The 24395-nt window shown below is 38.4% G+C and overlaps 4 protein-coding genes across 4 annotated transcripts; 2 read left to right on the forward strand and 2 right to left on the reverse strand.

Annotated features, from left to right (window-relative positions):
• Nucleotides 1–7109: 7109 nt before the first annotated feature.
• On the forward strand, nt 7110–8340 carry LOC112178314 (pentatricopeptide repeat-containing protein At5g14770, mitochondrial). Its single transcript, XM_024316473.1, has 2 exons — nt 7110–7669; nt 7794–8340. The coding sequence occupies exons 1-2, from the start codon at nt 7110–7112 to the stop codon at nt 8338–8340; spliced, it is 1107 nt and encodes a 368-aa protein (XP_024172241.1).
• A 7393-nt stretch (nt 8341–15733) lies between these two features.
• On the reverse strand, nt 15734–17071 carry LOC112178316. The gene is made up of 5 exons (XM_024316474.2): nt 16943–17071; nt 16644–16779; nt 16357–16455; nt 15867–15972; nt 15734–15771 (listed from the first exon to the last, which is right to left on the reverse strand). Exons 1-5 carry the CDS (start codon nt 16963–16965, stop codon nt 15734–15736), a joined length of 402 nt encoding a protein of 133 aa, XP_024172242.1. The 5' UTR covers nt 16966–17071.
• Nucleotides 17001–18515, reverse strand: LOC112180059. The gene is made up of 6 exons (XM_040511547.1): nt 18071–18515; nt 17839–17985; nt 17478–17599; nt 17294–17338; nt 17163–17227; nt 17001–17052 (listed from the first exon to the last, which is right to left on the reverse strand). Exons 1-6 carry the CDS (start codon nt 18072–18074, stop codon nt 17001–17003), a joined length of 435 nt encoding a protein of 144 aa, XP_040367481.1. The 5' UTR covers nt 18075–18515.
• A 710-nt stretch (nt 18516–19225) lies between these two features.
• Nucleotides 19226–21086, forward strand: LOC112178317 (putative pentatricopeptide repeat-containing protein At1g12700, mitochondrial). Its single transcript, XM_024316475.2, has 2 exons — nt 19226–19283; nt 19651–21086. Exon 2 carries the CDS (start codon nt 19664–19666, stop codon nt 20903–20905), a length of 1242 nt encoding a protein of 413 aa, XP_024172243.1. The 5' UTR covers nt 19226–19283; nt 19651–19663; the 3' UTR covers nt 20906–21086.
• The last annotated feature ends 3309 nt before the right edge of the window (nt 21087–24395 follow it).

The raw sequence follows: 24395 nt of genomic DNA on the forward strand, positions 1-24395 counted from the left end.
AGAGATCTCTACGTTCTCAGTGATAGGTTCTGACATTGAGGCGTCCCTCAAAGATGTCTCTTGGACATAACCATAATCCGGAACATTCTCATGGGACGGATTTTGAGTATCGATGATCAAAGGATTTGCTTGTATCTCATTCGCTCTCTTTCTAGGGCGAGTATCCTTTGAACCAATCGGTCTACCGCTCTTCCTTGCTGGACCTGCGGCCATAGAGGCCACATCATTTCCATTCTGGGCAATGGCGCCATCTCCTAGTGTCACAGGAGTGGCGTTGTGTCCACTATTCGGGACATCATTCCTTGCAGGCACGTTTGCAGCAGGTATGTGTGATCTCGTCACTTTGGCAACATAAGAAAACGCATCAGGCAGAGTGTCTGCTACGTTTTGGAGCTCGATTATTCTTCGCACTTCAATTTCAGACTGTGCGGTACGGGGATCGAGATAAGACATAGTGGGGACAGACCACGACAATTCCTGTCGTTCTTGTTGAACATCTGTGTTCTTATCTCCCCCTAACAATGAGAAGATTGTCTCATCAAAGTGACAATCCTCAAATCTAGCGATAAAGAGATCGCCTGTCAAGGGTTCAAGGTAGCGGACGATAGTTGGAGATTCATATCCAAGATAAATGCCCATTCGTCATTGTGGACCCATCTTAGTACACTGTGGCGGCGTAATAGGCACATAAATGGCACACCCAAAAATGCGTAAGTGCGAGATATCAGGCTAGTGCCCAGTCACTAGCTGTAACGCAGAGTAAGATTGGGTTGCAGTGGGTCGTAGACAAATTAGCGTCGCTGCATTCAATATTCCATATCCCCAAGCAGAAACAAGGAGATTGGTGCGCATAACCAATGTCTGCGCTATCATCTGTAGTCGTTTGATAGCGGCTTCTGCGAAACCATTTTGGGTATGAACATGGGGAACTGGATGCTCTACATCAATCCCGAGTGACATGCAATAGTTATCGAACATTTTCGATGTAAACTCCCCAGCATTATCAAGTCGAATTGACTTAATTGGATGGTCAGGGTAGTGAGCCCATAGACGGATAATCTGGGCAAGGAGTTTAGCATAAGCGGCATTTTGAGTGGACAACAACGTGACACGTGACCAGCGTGTCGACGCATCAACCAATACCATAAAATATTTAAAAGGTCCGCATGATGGTTGAATTGGTCCACAGATATCCCCTTGGATTCTCTGTAAGAACGGAATGAGTATTTTGGGATCCTTTGCGTAGGACGGTCTCGGTCCTAGTTTCCCGAAGGAACAGGCTTTGCAAAATGAGCGAGGGGCCTTGGAAGCAACCAATGAGGATTGTGGTTGGGCCTGAGCATCTGTAGCTCTATTAGAAGCAAAATGTTTGACTATTTCACCCATCATGGCGTTCGAACCATGGAAAGTGGCATCCATGGCGTCTTGACCATGGGGAGGGACATCCATGGCATCATGGCCATGGGTAGCGCCATTTATGGCTTTGTCACAAGGGACTTGGGCGGCCCTATGGCGTCCCAAGACAGCTGCAGCACCAGATGTTGCGATGGCTGCTGTCTTACTAAGTCCGGGAATCAATTTTCGATTCTTGCTTCTTCTCACTCTGAAGAATGGATGTCTGTGTGAAGTCTTTAGTATACGAAGCATCATATCACGACCAGGGTGTCCTAGTCGGTCATGCCAAAGCTAATATGTGTCAGAATTCAAGAGATTTTCTCTTATGACATTATTGGATTCAATTGGTCGAATTGTAGTGACATAAAGTTCACTAGATTGACACATAAGATTCTCTAAGATGCGCTTCCGTCCGCAATCATTAGAGGTAATGCAAAGGAACTCTTTTCCATTCTCAGTATGCATTTCCGCATGGAATCTGTTGGCTCTTATATCTTTAGTCAAGGTGCCATTTGGCAATAGGAATTGGGCCATTCCATTCCTTGAACTAAACCTGATGGCCCAACCATCGTAGTCACAGAGGAATGTGTAGGCAACATCTCTAAGAATAATTACCTATGGCGTAGAATGGTGTGCGTAGTCGCACTGTCCGCAAGACATTGTAGTTCATCCATTTCTAAAAGAAAAACTCGTAATTAAAAAGGAGTCATAAAGAAAAGAACTCAACTTTTATTAATAAGCCAAACGGAATTACATCATCGTTTCTTTGACCAAGGAAAATCTAATCCAATAAACTAGCTAATGCAAAACAATATATGGCAGTCATCCAACTTCTTTCGGTAATTCCAATGCAAATGTGACCAGGTGAGTAGAGAGATGTTGGTGGAGCAAAGCGCGCTTAAGTACCACTTGTCTCAAAACCTTGCTAGACATCACACTTACATTGAGTACGCCTACTTTGAAGAAGGATTAAACCATTAGCATCTACTAAAAATAATATGGCAATTGCCTACATCTCTTGGAAAATAAAAAGACTTAATCAAAATCGCCAGTTTCTGGGCCTTGATCCTTGTAGTCTTTCACCCTCAGATCGAGATTGCCATCTTGATCTTCTTGTTTCATGTAATTTGCCTCCCTTGCTTCACGATACATCTTGTATGCGTTTGCAATATTCTGGGATGCTTTACATGCCCTTGCCCAATGTCCTGGTAGTCCACATCTGAGACAAGCATCATTATGGTCAGGTTCCCTTGATCGAGGCGCTTTAGAAGCTCTTTGGGGATGGTTCTTTCCTTTGGTGGCGTCACCACCATAACCGGAGGCTTGGCCTCTCTCTCTCTTCACACGTTTACCACCACGGTTCCGTGCATGCCTATCTTAGCGGTTTCCTTCCTCTTTAGGGTGAGAATATGGACCAGGACGTCCAGAATTATCTCTTTCCTTAGGGTTTTCCTCCTTGCACCCTCCCTTAGAGCAAATGCACCAACGTACTGATTGGCTGACCAATTGGGAGAGAGAGTCAAATTGAGTAATGCAACGGGAAAAGATTGCCCGACCAATCTGTAGGGACCACGTGCGGGCCACTTGCCCGGGCTATTGGGTGACCGATTGTTGCCCACTGAATTGCCCAACTTTGGATGGTGGGCTCCACACAAGCAACATATGCTTTGCAATGGTTATTAAATTTCAGACGTTGGATCTCAATTCAACAGTTGTAATTAAATACTAACAGTAATTCATTTTTATTCAGTTTTTCACACAAAAAATAATTCGGAAGATAAAAAAAATCTGAAATATATTTCTAAAAATTCTATGAATACCCATTCTCTCATCGTAATTTCTCATACCAAAATTTTCAAAAATTTTATCTCCCTATCTTCTCATTATAATTTAATTAATTAATTAAATTATAAGTTTAACATTATTTTGAATTAATGAATTATTCAAATTTGAAGTGTGAATAGTGAATCGGCAGGCAAATTGTCTTTTATTGGTGCATTATGCAAGTTTGAGGCAATTGCCAATTTAGCATGAATAGTGGATTAGTAGAACCAATTTTGTTGGCAAATCAGCAATTGCCTTTGGTTCATGGGTGCATTTGCTCTTAGGGGCACGATTATAATTAGACTCTGGAATTTGCTTGGCTCCCACGGGTCTAGAATTATAGTTTTTCACAAGTATGTTGTCTTGCTTTTTAGCTACGTTCATGGCACCAATAAGCTCATGAAATCTTGTGATGCGTCCTGCTTTGACATCAATCCGATAGTTCTTGGCTACCATCAATGCAAAGACGGGGAAGGTAGAGAGAGTCTTCTCGATCAACATAGTATCAGTGATTTTCTGTCCACAGAATTCCATCAAAGACTTGATATGAAGTGATTCCGAATTATAATCAAGTATAGACTTGAAATCATAGAAGCGGAGGCTATGCCATCTCACTTCTAAGTCTGGAAGCAGGGAGTCACGAACGTTGCCAAAACGCTGCTCGAGTTCTACCCATAGTTTTCTTGTGTCTTCCTCATTGAGGTACTCATTCTGGAGCACGTCATTCATGTGCCTTGTCATGAGAATGATGGCTTTAGCTTCATTCGCCTCTCTCATAGCTCTATTTGCTTCAAAAGCAGCAGCTTGTTGAGGAGTAAGCACGTCCTGACTTGGCTCTTGGATCGTACTCAGGATCCCATCAGCCTTAAGATGCTGGCGCACATCACGGACCCACTTGTGGTATCCTACGCCTGTTGTCTCGAGTGGAGCAAAGCTCAACTTGTCAGGTTACTCATCCTGAAAAACAACAAGAAAATAAGGTTAGTTTCGGAGCATAATGGGCTACCACGAAAACAATCAAAATTTCTGAACGTAGTCGCTTCCAAGAAATTAGGAATTTTTTAGCGTAGTCGCTTCCAAGAAATTCAATTCCAAGAGGGGTTGGATTAGATCGAAACAATGATGTTTGTGGTTGATCGTTTTATCTCAACAAACTCTAAGTTTGGAGGACTCTACAAGCTCTAAGCTTGGAGTGAGCACGAACCCCCACAGTTCGGCTTTAGGTCTCCCCTATGAAGAAGAAAGAGGGGTAGAAGAAGGGAGGTTGCAAGTCCCCGATAAAAAGAAGAGAAATTGAATTTAAAAACTCTAAATTTTAGAAAAGAAATACCTCTAAATAGGTTGTCGGGGAAATTGGCCGGAAAAAGTCATTGGAAAACTACCTGAAAGTGACCCGAAAAGTCGCCGAAAGTCGCAGGAAAGTTGACCAGAGAGGTCAACTGGAGTTGACAGGCGCTGGGGTCCGCTGCTGACGCTGACGCTGGTGCTGACGCAGGCGCTGACATGGCAGTGTGTTGACTGGTTGGCTTCGGGCCTGTTTCTTCCTTCTGGGCCGTGGGCTGGTTCTTTGCTTCTGGGCTTAGGGCTGCTCTGTTGCTTGGGCTAGGCTTGTTTCTTTCTTCTGGGTTGGACTAACAGAGGCAGAGAGAAAACTCAAGGATGAATTTCAGGTGGCGGTTTATCACGGATGAACTTTTAGTGGCCGGTTCTAGTGATTTCAGGCCAGTTCCAGGATTAAATTTTGGGGTCAGATTGAGGCTTTTGGTGGAGTATGGCAGCAGGAGGCGGTGAGGAAGCCTTTGAACCGGGTAGAGAGATTTTCATCACTTCCGGGGGCCGGTTCGGTGTTTTTCCGGCCGGTTCTGGGGGTGGCGTTGCTGGTTCTAGACTCCTAGAGTTGAAAGCTTCAAGGTGGGCGGCAGCGGTTTCTGGGATTTGAAGGGTTTCAGGGTTAGGACTTCGTGCTGATAACGTGTTTTAGGGAATCAGAAATTGAGAGAATATCACTGTGTGTTCTCATTGATAATAGGGGTCTCTTTATATAGAGGATTACAATGCATAGAGTCTGAATCATACAAGGAAAGATAATCTCTAGATTCTTCTAATTAAACCCTATTACCACTAGGTCAAGTAACCTAGAGTTTGAGCCAAACACAAATTAGAGTTTTACTAACATTACTCTATTTTTTATCTCTATCTTCAACCACAAGAAGAAGAATGAATCAAAATCACATAATATTGCTCTCTTATGAGTATGTCTCTCCTCCACCAAAATTAATCAGAGAGTTGGTTCTCGATCTTCATATGTTATTGAAATCCCTTTGAATTTGCTAAAAGAAAGATTTCAAGGGTTTTTGGTTGAAAGATCGAGTAGTAACTATATCATAATACTCAATTAATTTAGTTGAAGAAAATTCCAAATCAGATTATTTTGAATTTACTTTTGTATTAAATGATGGGTCATATATAGAAATTATTAGTTTTACTTAATTGTTTTAAGTAAATTATAAAACTATATAGGCAATATAAGGAAATTTGAGAAAATTTTTTTTTAATTGAATGTTATATTTAGTTGGAGGAGGTAAGAAGAGTTTTTTTTTTTTTTTTCATTCTTCTCTCTTTATTCTTATTTGTCTTTTTCTATAACCTAAACAAAGTCTATTAATAATTAAAAAAAAGTTAAAAGTCTAAATATCAAATTTAGAAGTTGACCTAGAACCACCAGTTGCCAAAAAAAGAAAAAAAAAAGTAAAAGGGGTAATGGAAACTATAAAATATGCGCGGGTCGTTTATTTTTTCATATTTTTTAAAATTTGAGCAGAGAAAAAAAAAAAAAAAACCATTTCTCTATTGATATAAAGGGAATGGGAGGTCTGAATCATATTGATGGTGGCTCAGTAAATTCCGAACTTTTTCTTCTTTATATGAATGAGCCCTAAGCGCTAACATGTTTGAACAGCGCATTTGGATCTCATTTAGAGGTTAAGCAATGCTAGAGCCAAGAAGAGGCACAATGATTACTTCAATTAGGCTCATCTGCACCCTTGTTGGTTGCTCAAAGTAATACTCACGTGATGTTATCCTTTCAGGTACACGAGATTTATTGTTGCGGAGTCTCTTCGTATGTATCCTCAACCCCCCTTGCTTATTAGACGTTCTCTAAAACCTGATACACTTCCAGGTATTAATGTGGCAAAAGCAATATGGTCAAGCAAGAACATTTTATAAATAATTTTCAGAGAGTAAAAGATACAAGAACTGCAAAACTTGGAGATCAAGATTATCATCTGTGGATTGTATGAAATTACATCCATAGAAATGTGTACAGACTCTTTTTGGTTAGATTAACACAAAGACTTTATGTCCATTGTGCAGGAGGGTACAAGGGTGAAAAAGGTGGTTATAAGATTCCCGCTGGAACCGATTTCTTTATCTCTGTGAGTAAAAGCATTTAAATCTCATTATGAATTTCTCGGTACTGTTCTCTGCCTCCAGAGCTACCGCCGGAGAATCATCGGAGGAAGGTGAGTGCCCTTCTCTTCTTCTTCATTTATAATCATCGTCTCCTTTTAAAACCCTAACGCAGGTTATCGATCTGAATTCTCAAACAATAGCTACTGCTTAATTTAATTTGTTTCTAGTTGAAAACCTGGCTAGCTTAGCTTCACTGAATTTTCCGTTTCTTTTACGCTCTAGGTTTTAATTCAAGTTTGAATATTTACATTCCGGTGGTATTATACTGTTTGTTTTGAAGTAGAAAACCCAAACTTCACTTATTTGGGTCTGATTGCCTTTTCTTTTCTACACTAGATCCTCAGTCAAGTTCTGATTTTTGTGGTTTCAAAATTTGATTTCTGCTGCAACTAAACTACTTCGAACAATCGAAATCAATGAGGTACTGTAGTTCCCCCAATTCTTCTGCCGATGACCTCAAGAAACATGTAATGGAGGTTTTCGAGGAAGCCACCAAAGACTGTGAGGACGAGTACTTGACTAGAGTATTCGGCACGATTGCGGACTACAACTCCCTTAACGATTGTGTAATTAAGTTGTTCGATGCTATGGGAGGTATCGGCATCAGTGACAAAGCCAAAGAGCTGTCTAAGTCTGTCTCTAACTTGGACATTCTGTCTCCAGTGGCTATCTTCAACATGGTCATTATGATCTACTCTGATGCTCGCAATGCCAAGGGTGCTCTCAAGGTCTACCATCACATGATAGCCACTGGTGTCACCCCCGTCTCCTTCACTTACACGATACTCATCTCCACACTTGCACAAGATTTTTCCGACGTAAATTTCCTTGGGTATGCCAAGAAGTATTTTCTTGAAATGTTGGATAAGGGGATGAAGCCCAATCCTACACCCTACATCAATGTTATGGATGCCATTGCCTACCGAGAGACCGAGGAGAAGGCCAAGGTGTTTCTTGAGCAGATAAAAGCCAAGGGGTTCATCCTCCCACACCACACCCCCCCCCGAACATGGTTTTCAATACAAAGAAGGCCACTTCACCGAAGCATTCCAGGCACTGAAGATGTATGCTGATCTTCTCTACAATGATGCCACTGACAGGATGTTAAAGTGTTCTTCCGATGGCACCCAAAAGAAACTGGCAAACAAGATGTACAATGCTTTGGTAGAGGATGGAAATGTAAACGAGGCCTTTGAGTTTTATAACACAATTCAGGAGACGGGTACAGAGCCCCTGATCCTAATCCACACTTCCGTTATTAAAACCTACCTTGAGTTTGGTAAGACCAGGGGTGCTCTGGAGGCGTACCTGGCCATGTTAGCTGCTGGGGTTGCCCCCAACTCCTACACTTGCACCGTTTTAATCAAGGGACTCAGTGCTGAGCCCAACTTCTTAGGCGATGCCAAGAAGTTTTTGCTCGAGATGATGGACAGGGGGAAGCGGCCCAATGCTGCTACCTTCACTGCGGTGATAGAGGGCTTTGCAAAGCCGGAGAACAAGGCAGCTGAGGAGGAGGGAAAAGAGTTTGTGCAAGTAATGATCGATAAGGGGTTTGTTCCTAATGCAAAGGCTATGATGGACGTTTTAAAGGGTAGACCAACATCTGTAATTAGAAGTGCACTTGTTCTTTTCACCTTGAAGCAGTGATGCTCTGGTTCATGGATGTTATACCAGCAAGCTTTAGGATTAGGAGGCTTCAGATACGTAGGAGCTAGTGAGAGTAGAAAACTGGATTTCAGTATAAATTTTGTGCTGTTCTCTATTGTGAATGTTGATGTTCAAGTATCCTGGTGCTCATATGAATTTAATGCTACATTTTTAACTGTGCCGTAGGCATTGTTGATTCAGAGCACACTTGCGATTAATTTTAATGTTTCTTATACATTGATTTTTAGTCTTTTACAGCAGTTTTTTTTCATTCCTTTAATTTTTCATGCATGTAGATAGTGTACTGAGGAATCAGAACAAATGAGAAAGCAGTATAAATTTTGTGGGAATGGGTTTCAATATGGGATCTTTTGCTGTTTTCTATGATATTGAAATATTTGCAGTTTCTGTTTCTTTTATTCTGGTTGTCTGCATGTCTTTTTATTATCTTGCTCAGATGGTATTATATTCTTTTGACAGGTTGGGCATGAAAAAAATGCTTCTTCTTTGTTATATCCAAAAGGAGAAACAGTTTGATATGTTAGTTGTGCTAGACTCACAGTTCTGAGATTAATAAATAAATAAATAAAAAAGATAACTATGTGGACCAAAATAACTTGAGGCTTCAAGTTCACAATAGGACCTCCTGTTATTATGAATTCCCTGCAGTTTATATAATTCTCAGTGCACTGTTGTGTTCGCTTGATCCTTAACGATCTCATATCCCACTTGTGCAGTTATTAAGGGTTAAACGACCTCATTTAATCACTGCCATTTCCTTTTGAGTAGAAAGGAATAGCAATCCGAAGTAAAGATGTTTATTTAAGTCTGATAGGGTTGTTGTCATCTCCATTAGATACTGGTCATAGTTTTGCTTCCTTCCAAATCAGAAAGAAAGGTGCACTGCTTTTGCTTATGAGGTAACATTCATTCATTATCTTTTGATCTTATTTGACCGTTAGGAAAGTCTTGCACATTTCAGTTTCATGATATAGTAGTCCCTCATTATTTGGTTATCAAGTCAATAATAAATGCTGCTTTTTCTTAATAGTTTCAAGTTACTTGCATCAAATTAGACTTCAGGCACATAAAAGTTTCTTCATCCATTATGGTTTTGAATTTAACATAAGTTTGCCTGGAATTTATCTCTGCCTGAGCCCTCAAACGCTCACTTGAAGCACTAGTTAGTTTCTAGAATTTTGATGCCTAACTGAGTCGTGATAGCCCTAATAAAGAGAAGTTTATCAACACTTTTGAGTTGAATTCAAAGTATGAATATTCTGTTTGTCAAATGTGCAAGTGTTCAATATCTTGCAAGAAGATTTGTGTCTTTGATGTAATTCAGTTTGATCCTAATTTTTTTTTACTGTATGGTAGCTTCACAGAACACTTGTAATTAGTTTTAATATTGCTTACAGAGTTAGAGTTGACTGATTTTGACAACAGTTGTTTTTTATTCCTTGAATTTGTCATGCATGTATATTAGGCAAGGTACATACAGCAGTGTTTTGAGAAATCAGAACACATGAAGTTGAAACTGGGAGTATTCTTGCACTAGAGAGATTTTGAGAAACAAAAGTATTGTATTTGATAGTTAGGTGTGTGAGAGATGTCATTGCCACACTAAATGCACACAATCATGATAAGTGGACTGAAGCATTGGCACAGGTAACACAGCTGTTGTAGTACAAGGCTTTCTGTAGAAATCAGAAATTTTACCAGTCTCCCTTTTGTTCGCGTAAACCTGAGCTGCTAACGATCTTTGAACTTCTAAAGGATGTTTTGACATGAATACTAGTCTAATCCAGAAGCTGAGAAGCAGCGGCTAAAGGAATGATATCTCCTAATTTCAAGTTTTTCTCTCCCTCGTATACTCCAAGGATGACTGTGAGTAAATAGATAATGATGCAGCATCTGGCTGTGCAGAACTTTAAAATTTTCTCCATAGCTGGAACTCAAATTCTTTGTACATGAAAAACTTTATTTTGACTAGTTTAGTTGAGATTTCTCCTACATCATTAGATATCTGGTGGCAGACTGGCGGTAAATATGAATTCTTTTGCCAATTTCATAGAAAGTTGCAGTTTTACATGCTACGGAGATGTAAATGATCATTTAATTTTCAGCTAGATTTTTCTTGTCTATCTCATATATCTCAATAATAACATTACTTTATATCTCTGCGGGTTCAAAATTTTCTTAATGATTATTAATTTGACTGATAATTTGTATAGTAATACATTCAATAGAAGTTTAAAAACTGAATAGTCGAGATGTTGATATGTGATTAGAAAGTTGGTGGATTTCACGAACGATCCCTTAAAATTGCTATAAAAAGAAATCCATAACTAAGACTATATCTATACACAGACCGTATGGCTATTGGTATGATATCTACACAATTCAAAAGTTCCTCCCTCATGTGTCAATGCGAGTAGTTAATGCATCGTCTTGTTGAGGACAACGTTAATGGTACCCAAATTCTTTGTACATCGAAACCCTTTAGTTTGACAAGCTGTTTTGATATCTTTCTTGAAACAATAGATAAGTTGTTAACAAATAAAATTCGATTAAGGCTCCCTCAAAAATGTTGTATGTGAAGCGAAATTCACTATTCTTATAATCTGAGACATTTCTCATCGACTCCATAAATTATTAGACTAGGCTCTCTCTCAATATTGATTTACATAGCTTAGGTCTTAAAATAGGTTTCTTCCTTAGTCCCTTTAGATTAGTTGAGTCGTTGTTTTTTTTTTTTTTTTAATATATATTTTATTTTATTTCATGTTATTTTATTTATTTTTGAGAGAATGTGGGTGTAGGGCTGTCAATGGATCGTGTCAGATCAAGATATTTGTCGTGTCACAAGAGACAAACTTGACCCATTTAATAATCGTGTCGAAAATTTAAACCCAAACCCAACCTATTTATTAAACGGGTTACACATTTCCAACTTACTTAACCCATTTAATAAATAGGTTGTGTCGTATTGGACAAAATGACCCATTTAAGAGTTAATACTGCTACCCATTTAACTAAAAAAATGCATAAATTGATTAAATTCACTAAAAACTCCTTAAGATGAAGAATATAAATAAGGATTAATTTCAGTTTACCCCCCTGAGGTTTGGGGGTGAAATTCAACCCCTCTACTTTCAATTTTGAATTTTTACCCCCTAAACTTTTCAATTTCAATCAGCCGTGTCCAATTTTTACTGTTCCGTCCAAATTGGACGTTAAGTTTGACTTTTGAGGGTTAAAATTAGGCCTGGGAATTGCTTACCGAAAAACCGAAACCGAATCCGACCTATCCGACCCGATACCGATCGGGTCGGTCTGAAACTTCAATTCCACACAATACCGACCCGACCCGAACCGAATAGCATGAAAACGGGTCGGCCTCGGTATGGGTCAAATACATACCGTTTTGACCGACCAGACCCGATGTTCTAATATTGCGCACGACTCGTCGTTGATTTCAGCCCTAAACACCGCGTTACTTCTGCGTTCTGCCGTTCGAGCCTCTCTTCTCCAGTTCTCCTCCATCGAACACTCCCAATTCCCAAACCCTAAATCGAGCCTCTCTCCTCCTCCATTGAAGACTCCCAGGCCCCAGCCTCTCAACCTCGCACTCCTCTCTGCTCTCCTCCATCGAAGACTCTCAGCCTCTCGAAGAACCGAGACCGAAACAACAGCTCAACCTACTCGATCCAAGTCTCCTCTATCGAAGACTCGAAGGCTCTCGCTCTTCTCTCACTCCTCTACTCCATCGAAGATCGGAAGCTGTCGCTCTTCTCTCACTCCTCTCTGCCCTCCTCGAAGATTCGAAGGCTCTCACCCCTCTCTGCCCTCCATCGAGGAATCGATTCTTCAACTCGTTTCTTCAACTCGATTCTTCAAGCCTCCCACTCCGAATCGATGGGAAAACTGGGAGTAAGTCTCTCACTTTCTCAGATTTTTCTGTTTTCATGATTGTGTAGCTTGATTTGAATTTGGGGTTGATTTGAAATTGGGATTCTGTTGATTTGAAATTGAAATTGACAATGCTGCATTTTATCAGGTTTCTGGAAATTTTGCTATTCAAAGCAGGTGGTACCGATTGGTACCGAACCGATTGGATTTGGGCCTAATCGGTATGGCAGCTGAGTTTCCGGTGTCCCGAACCGAGCCGACTATAAACTCGGTATCGGTATCGGTATAGGCATGTTACCGAGCCGAGCCAAACCAATCCCAGGCCTAGTTAAAATGGTCATTTCAACATAAAAAAAAAAAAAAAATAATAATAATAATAATAAAAAAAAATGTCCAATTTTTTTTTTCTGTTTCTTCGTTTTTTTTTTTTTTTTTTGGTTTTGTTTCTTCTTTTTTTTTTTTTTTTTTTAATTTTGTCTCCAACCTATACACCACAAGTTATAATATATCTATAAAAACAAAAAAATACTCTAGGTAGTTGAAAGCCGCTCGCTGGTCTACGATATTTGTGACATATCTCCGATAAAGTGAAGAATTTAGGATATATCCCAAATAAAGTGAAGAAATATTTGTAAAAAATGATTTTACACTTTATCTGTAAATATCTGTATATCCCCAATAAAGTGAAGAAATATCTGTGTAAAATCATTTTTTACAGATATTTATTTACAGATAAATATTGGATATATATCACAAATATCGCAGACCAAAAATGATTTTACACAGATATTTCTTCACTTTATTGGGGATATATTCTAAAATTCTTCACTTTATCGGAGATATATTACAAATATCGTAGACCAGTTAGCGGCTTTCAACCACCTAGAATATTTTTTAGTTTTTATAAACCTATTATAATTTGTGGTGTATAGGTTGAAGAAAAAAAAAAAACTTAAAAACAGAAAGAAAAAAAAAAAAATTTATTTTTAATTTTTTTAAATTTTTTATGTTGAAATGACCATTTTAGCCCTCAAAAGTCAAACTTAACGTCCAATTTGGACGGAACAGTAAAAATTGGATAAGACTGATTGAAATTGAAAAGTTTAGGGGGTAAAAATTCAAAATTGAAAGTAAAGGGGGTGAAATGATGACACCCCCAAACCTCAGGGGGGTAAACTGAAATTAATCCTATAAATAATTATATATAATTCTTAAATAATTAAATTCAATAATGATGAAGCAAAATATTTCAAATTGTTCAATCCTAAGATCAAATACTCCCAACGTCCAAAATTTCAAGAAGAAGTAGCATAATCGGATTATACGGGTTCACTTTATGTTGACAGGTTGACCTGTGGCCGATCTATTTATTAAATGGGTCATGACGGGTTGACCCGCGACCGACCAGCTTTTTAATTGTGCGGGTTCAACCCGCTTTATTTAGTATAAGTTTTGAGTCGTGTTATCTGGTCGTGTCGGAATTGACAGCCCTAGGGTCAATCCATTAAGAATGGTTCTAATTGGTGAGAGAGAATAAAAATACAAAAATACCATTTGAAAAATAAATAATGACATAAGGTCAAAGGTGTTATTGATGGCATGTAGGGCACGTTTACTTACTTGGAATGAGAGAGAATGATTACAGGGTAAAACTATTCCTACGTTTACTAACACATAAAGAAATCGGAATGATTCCGAGTAAAAGTATTCATGCGTTTACTAACACACGAAAGAATCGGAATTGATGTAGGTCCCACCTCCTTATAAGGAGTCGATTCCTGAATACTCAGGAATTTGATTACGAAGGGAAGAGATGAGTTTATGAATCAATTCCTCCAGAAATAATACCAATTTTTCTTCTTCTCCCATTCCAGTTGTCTCCGATTCATAATTATTTTTCATTCCAAGTAAGTAAACGTGCCATAATTGAGTTGGGTTTGTTAGTTTAGGCATTGATATGTTATTTATCCACTACTAGAAAAACACCATTTAAGGACACTGAAACTGTGTCCTTAAATACATACAAGGACTCTTTAAAAAAAAGTCCTCTATCCAGCAGTCATTATAAGTCTCAAACAAGGACACTGAAAACGTGTCCTCTTTTCTATACGAAGACACAGTTTGTGTGTCCTTAAAGCTCTAGATGCAGTGTCCTTAAATCCATAAGAGGACACCTAAATTGCATCCTTATATCTTCTAATAGGTGTCCTTTATTCTATACTAGGACACACAAACTGTGTCCTAAAAGCTTTGAAAATGGAGTCCTTAAAACCATAAGAGGACACAAAAAATACACTCATATGTGTCCTTAAAACTAAAACATGACACTTAAAAGAGTCATAGAGGACGTTCAAAACGTGTCCTTAAAACTTGTAAAAAACCCAAAAAAAAAAATTTATTAATAATAAAAGGAAGCTTTCTCCAATTGTACACCCCTCAAAATACACCACCAAATGCAATATTAACTTAATCAAAATACACCATATGCAAACAAATTTATAAAGTAAAACAAATTACAGTTCAACAATTCTAGTCAAGTAAATCAATGTCCTGCACCTTGTCGGTTTATAGTTGCTTAATCTGCTTCCCAATATCTTCAATTATAACCTGATAAATATAGCACAAACCAATATCAAGTACATATTAACAGTCCTGGAGCGTACTTGTGAAGACAGATACAACACAATGAGGTTATGAACATTAAGGATGAAACTGGAGCGTACTTGCCATTCAGTCTGTCCTTCCGCATTTTTTGTCTACAAGCTTTAGAATGAAACACATTGCACGATCTGGACATCAGACTGTGATGGAAACAGTACAGATAATTCAAAATTGCATCATCAAGAAGAGAGATCCATGGAAAAACTACATGGACATGATGAATACAACTTTTATCTCACATCAATAAAAAATAAAAACTCAAAAACTGTACATGGGTAGTAACATCTCCATACTTAAAGATTCCCACAGGAAAATGGACCTATTTGAAAATGCGCAAAACAGAAATGAGATGCCTTTATATACAAACATCACAGCAATGTCATCCTCTTAGTCACACACATGAAAACAATACCTCAAAACTGAACTGAAAATGGAGAACACAGAAAAATACTCACAGGCACACCGAAACAGAAACGAATACTTGACAACTGGAATTCAACGATTTCCCATATCTGATTACACAAAGCTGAGCTTAAATGCCAACCCTCACAAAACCTACAAAGAAAAATATCGATCACCCACAAAACCAAAGTCAAAAGTGCATGCATCGAATTCAAAACTAACCAACAAAGGTCTAGATAGCAAAAACACCTATGAAAGGCGGTGTTTTTTGCCGAGTAAGTAACATTTGCATTATCTAGAAAAACAGACAAGGAGAAGGAGTAAGTAACATTTGCAGTAGCATTTAGACACATTCTATACAGAAAACTGAATCATGACAATGAAAAAAAAAATCTACAAACCTTTATTATTAATAGACTTAAATAGATTTGGAAGGGCTTTGCATTCCAGGTACAACTATCATGGATAGGTAGATTAGTATCAGTCACAATGTTAAAAGATTAAAAACAATAACCTATAAAGTACAGAATCAACCAAAAGTTGAATTTCACCAGAAGAAGATGCAAGACCAGCATCCACAATGCCCCTATAAACACAGTACTCGCGAACAAGCTCATCAAGCAGGGTAACATCAACTCTCATTCTACATATTTCGTTCTGCAGTAGGAAAGTACAAATAATTAATACTAATGAATTAAAAATCTTGCAAGCTTAAAAAGAAATTCTGTTTAAAATTAATGCGATTGTCCATGAGGTTGGGGAAAAAAGATTCTCTGTATCATCAGTACAAGTTCTTCCACCCCTTTTCTGACCAATCTTAATCACTACTGTTTATATAGCCTCTTTTTTGACATAAAAATCTCTAACAGTATGTTGTTTTTTCATTTACACTTACAAATATATCTCAGATCAAATTAAGATGCCTCAAATGACCAATTTACCTATAAGTTATGAACTTGACGATACAAAAAACAAATCCAAACATATAAGCACTTAAAAAAAAAGAATAAGAAAATGTTTGATCAGTAATTAATAAGTGACCTGAAAAGCCTGAAACAAATCACCCTTAGCAAATCTCAAACTATCTACTGCTCCCTGCCTTGTAAGTTCTACAGCGTGTGCTAGAGCTTGTATGTCCACCTGGTTTTCCAAACCAAACACAAAAATATGTTAAGACATGCTTGGCATCCAAATGACAGTTTTACTTGTTCATTGTCTAACACATGAAATAAGGAACATCTCTGTGATCCATGCATCACCCGCAAATGTTGAACTATTTTACCTCCTGTAACATCTAGGGACAAGTGTGCATGTTTTAGAAGTCTCATCTCATCAAAAGGAGGTGCTTCAGACAGGCTCTCTTGGGGAATTGCTGGGGGGTCACGCTCCTCTAGAAGCAACCTCGTCTTAAGGTCTGAAATGGGTGATGAAATTCCTTGACGAAGACAAAAGCCCTTGTGTATGCTGCACAAGACACTAATAACTTATACACACACACACACACACACACACAAAAAAAACAGAGAACATAGTTCCTGTGCCTTGTACACAAACAAACACTCCCTCACACCCTAAAGGACATTAATAATAACTGTAAGCAACTACTCCAAAGTCAAAGAGGTCATACCTTATTAAATATATCAAAGTCATTGAGAAAACTGGATCATAGGCATGTAAATGGGCTCTTAAGACAGTGGCAACCAATCCAGCAATTTCAAACCTCCTCCTTTCGGACCACTAAAACACATCAAGCAAAAAAAAAAAAAATCCTTTCAGCACAATTTACAGTAATGGTATAAATATGAATATAACAAAGCTTAATTTGGCTTAGTGCTAAAAGCTTCAACCCAGTCATATCTAAAACCTTCACACACGTGGTGATAGGTTTACCATACTTCTTCGATGCAGAGGGCTGCAACCAAATGCACATATCAGAAAATGACTTGAGAAACTTCAGACTCCAAGATCTAATACTAACCAAAATAACCAAGCAGAGTTTTGTTGGGCTAATGCAAGCAGTACACTACCAAAAAAGAAACATGACGGCAATATAACGACAGACGACCCATGTTGATGTTAATGTGTGACTTCTTATTTGGAGAATTGCATAAGAAAGAACAATATAAGAATGAAAGAAAGAGAGCAAAGTATAAGAAGAGAACCTTCAGGAAAGCAAGCTCCTTCAATCCCATTTCAACTGCAATCATACTATCAATGTTTCCTTCTCCAGTTAAATCATTCAAGTCCTGAACTAGTTTGTTTCTCTTGTCAGGATCATCATCACCTGTTCAATTCTCGAAGTATTAAACCCTGGCTTAACTAATCCTATCACTACAGAAGAACCTGTTTTGCCAACAAGATCGACACCAAAGTAAACAGCATCACCCAGATTAGAATCAAAACCAAATTCAATTGAAGAGCGGACCTTTTTGGAGTGGTGGATGATATGAGATGTGTAAGACATATTTGGAGCCAAACTGATGAACTAACCAAAACCCAACAAAACCTTATAATAATTATTACCAAAAGTTAGATTTGGTGAGGACGGTGGATGATATGGGTGAAGAACGGCATCGCGGAGGCGTCTAGGGTAGGCGGTGAGGTCGGTGGTTTGCGGAGAGATAACGGCGACAGCACTGCAAAGAGGATGAGAGGGTTTAGGCTTGGCATCTGCGGAAGAGTAGATGAAAACAAAATTAAACCTCCAAGATCTCATCCACATAATTAAGCAATATAAATCGAGCCACTGACGTACCCATCTAATTCTGATTTGGATGAGAAGAAAGCCACCGCCAGTCAAGACTCTTAGATCGGATCCTCGTTAACGGCAACGGAGAAAGCTCACAGATCCTGGTGAAAGCAAACCAACGGGGAATCATGAAGAAACAATTGTTACCCAGCACCAAAGCTCACAGATCTGGCAAGAAGAAAACCGTATAGACAGATCGAGAAGGAGAGAGAATACTCGTCTGTGGTGATTGAATTCGATGAGGAAGAGATGCAGAGAGAGAGAGAGAGAGGTAGGTCAATGAAAAAATAGAGGCCAGAGTGGGAATTTGTGTGCAGAAAAACAAGTGGGAAGTTTAACTTTTGGCAAAGAAAAATCGGCGGGAGTGCAAGTCGGGGAGGGGGAAGTGAAATTTCGGGAGGGAATCGAAAACGCCAAGTACTGCAGCTCCGCCTTTTTTATTGAAATTTTGGAGCCCAATCTTAGGACACAACAAAAATGGTTTACGTGTCGTTAAAAACTGTCCACCCACTAAAAAAATTTCAATTTGAAGTTGTGTGTCCTTAAAAACCTTCAAGGACTCCACATAAATTATGTGTCCTTGTTTGGTGTCCTTGTATGTATTTTTTCTAGTAGTGATCTAAATTTAGGAACCTTAATTATTAGTGGTGAGAAGTTTATGTATTGTTTCTAAAATTCTCCCTTTATAAAAAGACAATTGTGTTTGATTGCAACTTTGCTTTATTAATTCATTGATTTGAGTCCATTTTAGTCCTAATGTACTGTAGGTATTGATATTTGGTACAATATTTGAGATTCCAAGTGTTTTCAAAACTATTAACTTGTTTCTCACGTTGTCGTTATATTACTTTCATTTTGAAAGTCGGTTAGACGTGTAGCGCTAAAAAGACACCACAAAGGGTCAATTTATTCAAGTTAGTTATTTAATCTCAATTTCATGAGAATGACCAGAATTATAAACATTGAAAAAAAAAAAGAGGGATAAAAATGCAAAATTAGAAAGGGAACACTAGGCAATTTGAACAAAATACTGAAATAGAAATAACAAAATTACAAATAACTAAAAAAAAGGTGGCCTAAAAATAAATGGAACCTATAAAATACGGGCGCGGTTCGTTTATTTTTCACGTATTTAAAATTTAAGCAAATAGAAAATAGAAACCATTTTTCGTACTGTTCTCTGCTTCCGGAGCTACCGCCGGAGAATCATCGGAGGAAGGTGAGTGCTCTTCTCTTCTTCTTCTTCTTCTTCTTCTTCATTGATCATCATCATCTCCTTTTGAAATCCTAACACAGGTTATCGTTCTGAATTCTCACATAGTAGCTACTGCTTAATTTAATTTGTTTCTAGTTGAAAACCTAGCTACCTTCGTTTTCACTGAATTTTCCGTTTTCGTTATACACTAGGTCTTAATTGGAGTTTGGAGTTTTACATTCCGGTGATATTATACTGTTTGTTTTGAGTAGAAAACGCTTAATTCACTTATTTGGGTCCGTTTGCCATTTCTTTTCTACACTAGATTCTCAGTCAAGTTATGATTTTTGTGGTTTCAAACTTTGATTTCTGCTGCAACTGAACTACTTAGAACAATCGAATCAATGGCGGACAGTAATTCCCCCAATTCTTCTGCCGATGACCTCAAGAAACATGTAATGGATGTTTTCAAGGACGCCACCAAACACTGTGAGGACGAGTCCTTGAAAAGAATATTTGGCACCATTGGGAGGAGCTACGATTCCCTTAACGATTTTTCGATTGAGTTGTTCAATTCTATGGCAGATACCGGCATCATTGACAGAGCCCGAGAGATGTTTAAGCCTGTCTCTGACTTGGGCATTCTGTCTCCAGTGGCTGTCTTCACCATTGTGATTCTGATGTACGCCGGTAGTCGCAAGGCCAACAGTGCTCTCAAGGTCTACCAGCACATGATAGCCACTGATGTCAACCCCGCCTGCTACACTTACGTCCAACTCATCTGTGTACTTGCAACAGATTTTTCAAATGTAAAGTTCCTTAGGTATGCAAAGAAGTATTTTCTTGAAATGTTGGATAAGGGGATGAAGCCCAATCCTACACCCTTCTGGAACATTATGAAGGCCATTGCCTACCGAGAGCCAGTGGAGAAGGCCAAGGAGTTTCTTGAGCAGATAAAGGCCAAGGGATTCATGCCTCCCGACAGTGGTTTTCACTACAAAGAAGCCTACCTCGCCGAAGGAATGCAAACACTGAAGATGTATGCTAATCTTGTCCACAATGAGACCATCGACAAGGATGTTAGAAAGTACTTCTACGTCTTGCGCGCCTGTCCTGGCCACGCTGAAAAACTGGGGAGCATAATGTATAGTGCTTTGATAAATGATGGAAATGTAGACGAGGCCACAGAGTTCTTTAACGAAGTTGAGGAGACGGGTATAGAGCCCATGGTCCTAATCCACACCGCTGTTATTGAAGCCTATCTCTCGTTTGGCAAGGCCAAGGGTGCTCTGGAGGCATACCTGGCCATGTTAGCTGCTGGGGTTGCCCCCAACTCCTACACTTACACCGTTTTAATCAAGGGACTCAGTGCTGACCCCAACTTCTATGGAGATGCCAAGAAGTATTTGCTCGAGATGATGGACAAGGGGAAGCGGCCCAATGCTGCTACCTTCACTGCGGTGATAGAGGGCTTTGCAAAGCAGGAGGACAAGGCAGCTGAGGAGGAGGGAAAAGAGTTTGTGCAGGTAATGATGGATAAGGGCTTTGTTCCTAATGCGAAGGCTATGATGGACGTTTTAAAGGGCAGACCAACACCTGTAATTAGAAGTGCCGTGAGTATTGTTCTTTCCGCCTTGAAGCAGTGATGCTCTGGTTCATGGATGTTATACCAGCAACCTTTAGGATTAGGAGGCTTCAGATATGGAGGAGCTAGTGAGAGTAGAAAACTGGATTAAAATTGTCCTCTATTGTTGTGAATGTTGATATTCAAGTATCCTGGTGCTCATATGAGTTTAATGCTACATTTTTAACTATGCGGTAGGCGTCATTGATTCACAGCACACTTGCTATTAATTTTAATGTTTCTTATACATTGATTTTTAGTCTTTTGCAGCAGTTGTTTTTCATTCCTTTAATTTTTCATGCATGTAGATAGTGTATTGAGAAATCAGTATAAATTTTGTGGGAATGGGTTTCAATATGTGATTTTTTGCTGTTTTCTATGATATTGAAATATTTGTAGTTTCTGTTTCTTTTATTCTGGTTGTCTGCATGTCTTTTTATTATCTTCTTGCTCAGATGGTATTATATTGTTTTGATAGGTTGGCATGAAAAAAATGCTTCTTCTTTGTTATATCCAAAAGGAGAAACAGTTTGATATGTTAGTTATGCTAGACTCACAGTTCTGAGATTAAAAAATAATAATAAATAAAAAAATAAAAAAGATAACTATTTGTACCAAAATAACTTGAGACTTCAAGTTCACAATAGGACCTCCTGTGATTATGAATTCCCTGCAGTTTATATAATTCTCAGTGCGCTGTTGTGTGCGCTTGAACCTTAACGATCTCATATCCCACTTGTGCAGTTATTAAGGGTTAAATGACCTCATTTAATCACTGCCATTTCCTTTTGAGTAGAAGAGTAGCAATCCGATGTAAAGATGTTTATTTAAGTCTGATAGGGTTGTTGTCATCTTCATTAGATACTGGTCATAGTTTTGCTTCCTTCCAAATCTGAAAGAAAGGTGCACGGCTTTTGCTTATGAGGTAACATTCATTCATTATCTTTTGATCTTATTTGACCGTTAGGAATTTAGGAAAGTTTTGCACAATTCAGTTTCATGATATAGTAGTCCCTCATTATTTGGTTATCAAGTCAATAATAAATGCTGCTTTTCTTAATAATTTCAAGTTACTTGGATCAAATTAGACTTCAGGCACATAAAAGTTTCTTCATCCATTATGGTTTTGAATTTAACATAATTTTGCCTGGAATTTATCTCTGCTTGAGCCCTCAAACGCTCACTTGAAGTACTAGTTAGTTTCTAGAATTTTGATGCCTAACAGTCGTAATAGCCCTAATAAAGAGAAGTTTATCAACACTTTTGAGTTGAATTCAAAGTATGAATATTCTGTTTGTCAAATGTGCTAGGGTTCAATATCTTGCAAGAAGATTTGTCTTTGATGTAATTCAGTTTGATCCTAGTTTTTTTTACTGTGTGGTAGCTTCACAGAACACTTGTAATTAGTTTTAGTATTGCTTACAGAGTTAGAGTCGACTGATTTTGACAAGTTGTTTTTTATTCCTTGAATTTGTCATGCATGTATATTAGGCAAGGGACATACAGCAGTGTTTTGAGAAATCAGAACACATGAAGTTGAAACTGGGAATATTCTTGCACTCGAGAGATTTTGAGAAACAAAAGTATTGTATTTGATAGTTAGGTGTGTGAGAGATGTCATTCCCACACTAGATGCACACAATTATGATAAGTGGACTGAAGCATTGGCACAGGTTACACAGCTGTTGTAGTACAAGGCTTTCTGTAGAAATCTGAAATTTTATCAGTCTCGTTTTGTTCCAGTAAACCTGAGCTGCTAACGATCTTTGAACTTCTAAAAGATGTTTTGACATGAATACTAATCTAATCCAGAAGCTGAGAAGCAGCGGCTAAATGAATGATATCTTTACATTTCAAGTTTCTCTCTCCCTCATATACTCCAAGGATGACTCTGAGTAAATAGATAATCATGCAGCATTTTGTTGTGCAGAACATTAAAATTTTCTCCATTGCTGGTGCTCAAATTCTTTGTACATCAAAAACTTTATTTTGACAAGTTTAGTTGAGATTTCTCCAACATCATTACACATCTGGTGGCAGACTGGCAAGTAAACATGGATTCATTTGCCCTTCATAGAAAGTTGCAGTTTTACATGCTACGGAGATGTAAATGACCATTTAATTTTCAGCTAGATTTTTCATGTCTATCTCACCTCGATAATAGCATTACTTTATAGTTGTTGGGTCAAAATTTCTAAATGATTATTAATTTGACTGAAAATTTGTAATAATAATATATTCATAGTAGCTTAAAAACTGAATGATCGAGATGTACGTGATCAGAAAGTGGATGGATCTCACGAGTGATTCCCTAAAATTGCTAAAAAAGAAATCCATAACTAAGACCCTATATGTATACAAAGACCGCATGGCTATTGCTATGATATCTACACATTTCAAAGCTTCCTGCCTCTTGTGTCACTGCGAGTAGTTAAAGTCAAATATAATGAGATTGAGAGAATGAATTCTCAGATATCTTATTACACCCATTCTGTGGTGTATATAAAAGGATTACAATCGTACTACAACGTACTACAACTATTGTGTACTACTGTACTACACAACATATACAAGGTAAGTAGTTACAACAATATATTCCCTTGTTAGTCTATTCCTAATAGGGAACTATGACTCACACTAACACTCCCCCTCAAGTTGGCGCATATACATCAACCATGCCCAACTTGCTTAGTGAGTCATAAAACGCCTTCCTGGAAACTCCTTTAGTAAGTACATCTGCAAGTTGCTCTTCAGTTGGAACAAAAGGAAAACTAATAATTTTGGCATCTAGCTTCTCCTTTATAAAGTGACGATCAACCTCCACATGCTTAGTACGATCATGCTGTACTGGATTCTGTGATATGTCAATGGCTGCCTTGTTGTCACAATACAACTGCATGGTACTCTTGAGTTTGAAACCCAAATCACGTAACAAATTTTTCAGCCACAACAATTCACACACTCCGTGAACCATACCCCTATACTCAGCCTCAGCTCTAGATCGTGCCACAACTTTCTGTTTCTTACTCTTCCATGTAACCAAATTACCTCCCACAAAGGTAAAGTAACCCGATGTTGACCTCCTGTCTGTAATGTTTCCAGCCCAATCTGCATCTGTGAAGCCACAAACCTCAAGAATGTTGTTGTGTTTAGAAAACAATACTCCCCTTCCTGGAGCTGACTTTAAGTACTTCAAAATTCGCATAACAGCATCCATATGACTCTCACTCGGGTTATGCATGAACTGACTCACCACACTCACTGCATATGCAACATCTGGTCTAGTATGAGCCAAATAAATCAAGCGCCCAACCAACCTCTGATAGCGAGCTCGATCAGTAGGTACCTGATCTGGATACTCAGCTAAACAATGGTTCTGCTCAATAGGAGTATCAACAGGTCTGCAATCCAATAAACCTGTCTCTGTCAGCAAGTCAAGAACGTACTTCCTCTGGCACAGATAGATTCCTTCTCTCCCCCTAGCTACCTCAATTCCTAAGAAGTACTTAAGT

The sequence above is a fragment of the Rosa chinensis genome, chromosome 7 (genome assembly GCF_002994745.2).
Source record: "Rosa chinensis cultivar Old Blush chromosome 7, RchiOBHm-V2, whole genome shotgun sequence".
NCBI lineage: Eukaryota > Viridiplantae > Streptophyta > Magnoliopsida > Rosales > Rosaceae > Rosa > Rosa chinensis.